The following is a 7,208-nucleotide window of genomic DNA, read 5'->3' on the forward strand; positions in this document are numbered from 1 at the left end:
AAAGATAAACTTACAATTGTAAAAAAATGTAATAAAATGTGAATTCGTCGCAAGGTCAAATCTTATTACTGCATTATATTTTATGGTCATAATTATCATTAAAATTTAGTTTATTAAGTTTTAGATTTTCTGTCGTTTAGATTTTTGACTAATTCATCATTTTATTATTTTTTATATTTATTTTTAAAAACATCGATTTTTATAAAAATATAAATGTGGATAACTTGAAATCCTTTTTATTTATATCAATTCGAGCTTCAATATTATGACCATGCCTAAAATAAAATTTGATATAAATAAAAAGGATTTCAAGTTATACACATTTATATTTTTATAAAAATCGATGTTTTTTAAAATATATATAAAAAATATTAAAACGATGAATTAGTCAAAAATCTAAACGACAAAAAATCTAAAACTTAATAAACTAAATTTTAATGATAAATATGGCCATAAAATATAATGTAATAATAAGATTTGACCCTGCAACGAATTCACATTTTATTACATTTTTTTGGAATTTCCAGTTTATCTTTAAATTAAAAAAAAAATTAAAAATCTTTTTAGTGTTTTCAGATACATGTTTATTAATTACTAAAGTTGAAATTGTAAATTATCAAAAAAAATCTCAAATTGCCAGCTTCGTATTTTTCCGTTATGTGCCTCTTTTCGCCTCTGATAGTATAAGCATCCCCCTTAAGGGAAAAATGGATTAAACCAATCCTTTGTTTGTATGTGTAACCAATTTGGATACACCATGGCTCAATGTAAATCCTATTAGAGACGGGTGAATGCTGCTTACACAATTAATATAAGTATCTCTGTTAATGGTTTGTATTTTTTAACTTATGAAATGTTTTTAGGTTTTTGTTATTTCTTTATAATAATTATTATGTCTTCAAAAGGTGTGTTCTAAAATAATCCACTAGTATGGAGTCTTCGAAACTGTCTAGTAGGTAAGTAGGTAGGTAGGTAATTAAAAATTATACAAAATATTGATTTTCCAGTTTTGTTTATTCAATGAAAACACTTTTATCACAAATATTCATTCATTTTTTTAAATAATTCGAGAGGCATTATTATCACACGCTTTCATTCAGGAGTTAAAGTAGTAGACAACTAAATCCTCAAGCCTTGTTGGCAGCTTCATGGATGTCCTTCTGGATGGTCTGGGCTGTCTGCAAGACCTGGTCGTAAGCCTTCTTGGTCAGTTTGCTAAGATCGTCCTGGACTCCTTTGCTGTTTTCCTGCAGGGACTTGGTGACCTTGTCGAATTCGTCGACGACGGTCTTCAAACTTTCTTGGAGCTTGTCTTGGGATTCCTTAACCATATTGGTGATCTCGGGATTCTCGGTCTGAAGGTTGGTGATGGTCTCGTTCAGCTTGGCGACGACCTGGCCGACGACGGTGCTGACTTCTCCGGTGGTGGATCCCAACTGGAAAGAAGAAAGGCAAATTATAGATACAAGTTGTATATATTTTAATAAGTGAAATTTAATATCAATCGATATACTTCGATAAAAAGCTATCCTCGATAGGTGACGTAGCGGCTGACAGCAGTCTTGTGTATAGAATAGATGAGCTGGATAAATTCTATCATACAGTGGTACCCAAGAAGCACTACACGACTACAGATGGACTGGAAACCGTTGGATAGACTAACTCGTAAAGTTCGGTAGACCTACATGGCAGAGTAGAACTATACACCGAGGATAATGGAAAAAGATAGGGGAGGTTCATCCAGTAGTGGATCGACCCCGCCTGATGACGATATCAATTATGAGAAGTGACGCTAATCATCAACCATGAAAATATCCGTAACGCGTTTTAATTTATGTATTTTACAACGTTTTTATTAGCTCGTATTCTTATTTGTCCGGTGGTTGTTTATCCGGTACAAATCTTGCAATCGATTTTTAACTAACTTCCCGATTAGCTAGACATTTGAAACTTTTAGAATATATCGGAACACGATGCCAGTGCATTATTTTAATACTTTTAGCCATTTTTAAGTAGAATTGAATTCATTTTCAGTTAATTCTGTTTTGCATGGAAAGTTATTTCGTAAGAAATCCGTAATCCAATCCTCTACTATTGGTTGCTAAGTGGGTGGTCCTAGAAACTAAATTATTAATATATACGTGCGTTACTATGGAAATCAAAATGACATTTCAGTATTCTATATTTGTTTGTTTGTTTTTCATTTACTTCACATCAAGTACAAGTTTGAACATATTGAGCATAATAATTCAACAGAAAATTTTAAAACGTTGTATATAAAAAGTTATTTTTATCTTGTAATTATTTATTATGCAATGTCAAAATTATTGACACCGATAATGAATTTTAAACAAATATACATACTGAGATAAATTGTTAATAAAAAAAAATGATATGGATTGATTTCTAAGAAGAGAATCTCTCACTGAGTTTCTTAAAAAAAGGTCAAAGTTTATGCTTGAGATATAATTTTCTAAGAAAAAATTAATTATCATAAATGAGAAGATTAATTATTACATATTAAATAAGTGGTGCATTATTTTTTTAATATTTATAATGATTAATGATGTGGTAGGTAACCGTATCAATGTTTGATTACTTTGGCATTGAATTCATTAACTTATTGGCGTTATCAGAAATTGATTTAATAATAATTATATTTTTTAATGTGGTGTGATAATTAATTTATAAGTAACTAGTTAAAGTTTTGCATACAGCGTTTTAATGAATATATGATAATGTATACTACAGCAGATAGCAGTGACGAGGGGTGGAGGTAGGCTGTTAAGATTCGACATAAATAGTGCACACTAATCTCAGTCAGTCGTACTTATTTATTTTCATTGAACTAATAATACAATTTGCAGATGGTACCGGTTAGTTTTTTTTAATTCAATTAAACCCTTCTTAAACCAAACCATAATAGTTTAACTATGATATGGGCGACTCGAAAAAGTTAGTACACATTTTTTTCAGTCATACTTATTTGTTTTCGTTGAATTACAAATATATATTGGTGGTGTTGGTTATTCATTAAGCCTTGCCTAAACCAAACCATAAACTTGTACTTGTACGTGTACTTGCTAGACACAGGATTCGAACCTGGGACCCTCGATACTATTGACCGGCGCTTAAGCCACACAACCAGCATTACTATTTATTAAAATTTGGTCGCTGGCCAATCATCAAATTAGCAATCATGTATTTAACTACACCTGATTGTGAAATAGGCGATGATAGGTAATATCACTCAAAACAGTGCTTTTTATCACTATTCAATATTGATTATTTGAATATTGGTTAGGTATGCGATCGTTTTAAACCAACCTAACCATAATTCGTAAAAAAAAACATAGTTACTAATTATTACATATCTTGACTGATTTGCTCTTGAAAAATTCTATTGACAGACAATTTGTATAGCAATAAGACTGCGTTGTTACCTGTTCCTGAAGGCTCTTGGCGATCTCGCTGACTCTTCCGGCCAGGGTGTTGGTGTTGTTGCGGAGGATTTCTTGGAGCTGTGTGTTGTCTTTAGCGGTCACCACTTGGTTGAACTGTGTGCCCAACAGAGCCAGAAAATCGGTGGTCTGCTTGGAAAGGTCTGCGAGCTGGGTACCATCTTCACGGACCACTCTTCCGGCGAGGGACGCCTGTTAAAAATAATTAACAATTATTATATTATAAATAATCAACTAGGTACTACAATACAAAGCAATTTCAGATATATATAGAGTTAATAATACCTATTATCTACGTGAATATGCGTGACTAATATTTACCGTGTTTTGTGCAAATATAAAATATCCATAACTACACAAATAACATGTATAAAAAGATGAACTATCGCACTATCTACATAATGTACTTATTAGTCATTTTTTTCATGAGTTCTTAAAACCAATAAATTAATATCTGGTGTTGCAAAATATGTAGTAAAGCATAATTTGTAACACTTAACGTGTTCATTATAACGAGCTAAATATTTGAAATATCTATTTTTAAAAAATCGATTTGTCCACATTTGGTCAACATCCCACAATATATTATAATATGGTGGGCTACTGCCAAAAGTTGGTAAGTCTCGATATCATGTTATGGAGTAATTCTAATTATCGCCCTCTAAAATAAGGCATAATGCTAATTTATTTGTACTCTATGTGCATGTTCTATAAATCGGATGACTTGATTTTTTTCTAGCATACATATTTATTATATAGACACATAATCCGTAGTTAACTCAAAATATGTAAATTGTCGAACTTAAGGGCATTTATATAGGTAATTTTACACAACATAATGACACAAGTCGATAAACATGCAATTTCATTTCGCTCATATTTATTGTAACTGTGGCTAATAAAAATGGAAATGTTGTTCCAATCTGAACATATAATACGATTAAAAAGGAAACTAACGTCAAAACCAATAATTTACGCTTGAAACAAAGAAACATCACTTATTTTTCTAATAGTATATTATTTTCAAAATTGACAATTGATGTTTTACAACTGCACTATAAATCTTAATAATTAACAAAAATAATATATGTATGGTTGACGATCGGTAAGTATTTTATGTAAGCATAGTATAATAATGAATATAATACTCGAAAATGTTTTCAATGTAAACGAAACTGGTACCTAATAGTATAAAATTTAAACAATTTCTTGTGTGTTAAGCACAAACCGCATTTAACTCTTTAAAAAAATATATATAATATTATCAATTAATTTTAATATGTAATTAAATGAATATAATATATAATTTAAGCGTCCATTGTATACATTGACAGTCAAGCGACGTAACCGTATAAACATAAATTGAAAATGAAAATTAAATAAGTAACATTACATTTAAATGTTTGTAAACATATTATACAATATGGCTATTACACCTTCTTCAAACCAATAACCCTACGTTCATATTATAAGGTGATTAAGAGATAAATGATTAATTTTTGATTTAAAAAATGCTCATTTCACAGCAAATACATTCATAAAACGATAAAAACATGTATAATTAAACTATTAACAAAAAATATTAAATAAGTATAGTATATATATGTATTTAATTTGTTCAATTTAATAATGATCAAGACCGGTTTCGACCGTTTATAAAGTGACTCAGTAGTGAAATCAAATATATTTTTAAAAAGATGTGAAATTAACTCATTTTATAGTTTTGGTAAGTACTATTGAATATATATTATTATGTAATTAAAATAAACTATACGAAATATACTATATTATTTAACTTAATTCAATAATGAATAGGACCAGTTTCGTCGGTTTCCAAAAGCAATGCCATCGGATATGTATTCAAATAGTTTTTTTTAATTGTGAAAAAGTGGTATTTATATTTTTGGCAAGCAGTCTTGTAAATATAGTGAAAAAAATCTCTACATTAATTTAATTATGACAAAAATGGGAGTTGGGACTTTTCCATTTTAAGAGGGCAGTATTGCATACATATTATAAGAAACAGTGAAACTTATGATAAATAATTAGCTATCTCAGTTTTGTAAATAATATGTTGTATAAAATGTTGATAGTTATAATTAATTATTAGTTGTAATGCATTTCAATTATGACTGTGTCTGTACATTCTCAGTGTAAAAGTTATATCGATACCTTAATTCTATAGGAAATCAACTCAAAATTTCAAGGATTTGAGTTAATTCAATTTATTCGATTCAATGTATAATTCAATAAAAAATTAATAATTTGTTCAACTAGTCATAAAATCGAATAATCTTTTCCGGGATGAATCAATAATTCAATTTAAATGGGAATATCTGGCCTGATTAATGGTTAAACTGTAAAATTTCATTAAGCATTGCTAAATTGAACATATTTGCACTAAATAAAAACTAAACACATTAACTTAAAAAGTAAAGGTTTTAAAATTTAAATGAGAATCTGTGCAAATTTTTAAACTAAGAACAAGGTATTTTGAGTTGTTTCCCTATTGAACTAAAGTATCGAATTATGTAAAAAAAATCTGAATTCAGGGGTAATAATTGTAATTGTTTCTTTACCTGGAAGAAGCACACGGCTAGGACGACGAACTTGATCGACATTTTGAATTATTTGGTGATGTGCTGTTCACTGGACAAATGACTGACTCGGACTGATGATGTTCACTGAATGATTTCTCCTCGGACGTTTCAGCTTTTATATTATGGGTCGAAGATAGCGTCGCTTCGCGCTGATCCTATGTCGACGCCGTGGTGCAGAACCTTTGGACGGCCAGTGGCACACTTTGATAAAAGTATTAATTTATTGTTTCGTGTTTGTTAATAATTATATTATTGTCATCGGAGTAAAGTTCTTATTTGACGTGACTTGCATTAAATGTACGGTAAAGATTATTAATAAATTTTATTTTAATAATGCCTACCGTTTACATGAAGAATTAATACGACTTAGTATTTTGACAAACAAAAATGAGGAATGTATAAACAGACTTGCACAAATTGTGGAATAGTGGTACCATATTAAATATAACTTGGTTAAACCTCCTGGAGTTGCGAGTAGGGAATCCAATCCCGAGCCAAAATTCTGATCCCGGGATTTCGGGATTACAATTTGACAATCCCGGGACCAGTCCCGGGATAGTATAATTTATACTATTTAAGACATTTATTGTTAATATTGTATACGTTCAATCTTGGAAATGCATAAGTTTAATGGAGTAAATAATATTGTAATATAAGTAATAATGTGAATTTAATATGAGATTGCTGTTTCTGATAGTAAAGACTTAATGAATGGGTTAGCGAGATTTAAAATAGTAAAGCAAATCATGATGTACTTATGGCCTTTCCACTTCATAAATCTAATTAGTCAGCCAAATTTAATATGAAACTGCCGTAAAACGTATGAGATCATGGTGGAATTACTTTGTTAATAGTGCGAAGCATTGTCTTTTTCCAACTTTTCTCATTTTTATTAATTTATGTGAAAAAATAAAATGAATCGGCAACTTACACATGGGTATAAATCAAACTTTATTCAAACTCAGTTTATTTCTAATGTAGTTATTTGTTATTAAAAGTATTGTTTCTGTTGTATTTTCGTTTTTATTTTATTTTCCATAAAAATTGATAAAAAAATCAATCCCGAAAGCTTCGGGATTATGTTTCAATCCCGGGATTCATAGGTATCGAAAATAGCTCGGGATCCCTAGTTGCGAGTAGGCATATA

At 29.8% G+C, this 7,208-nt stretch overlaps 1 protein-coding gene across 1 annotated transcript; it reads right to left on the reverse strand.

Moving 5' to 3' along the window:
* Positions 1-995: 995 nt before the first annotated feature.
* LOC147069850 (uncharacterized) lies at positions 996-6,151 on the reverse strand. Its single transcript, XM_085950366.1, has 3 exons — positions 6,041-6,151; positions 3,444-3,653; positions 996-1,436 (listed from the first exon to the last, which is right to left on the reverse strand). The coding sequence occupies exons 1-3, from the start codon at positions 6,080-6,082 to the stop codon at positions 1,128-1,130; spliced, it is 561 nt and encodes a 186-aa protein (XP_085806492.1). The 5' UTR covers positions 6,083-6,151; the 3' UTR covers positions 996-1,127.
* Positions 6,152-7,208: the final 1,057 nt, after the last annotated feature.

Source organism: Rhyacophila brunnea, unplaced genomic scaffold (assembly GCF_057557595.1).
Source record: "Rhyacophila brunnea isolate RB1 unplaced genomic scaffold, BYU_Rbru_1.0 scaffold_23, whole genome shotgun sequence".
NCBI lineage: Eukaryota > Metazoa > Arthropoda > Insecta > Trichoptera > Rhyacophilidae > Rhyacophila > Rhyacophila brunnea.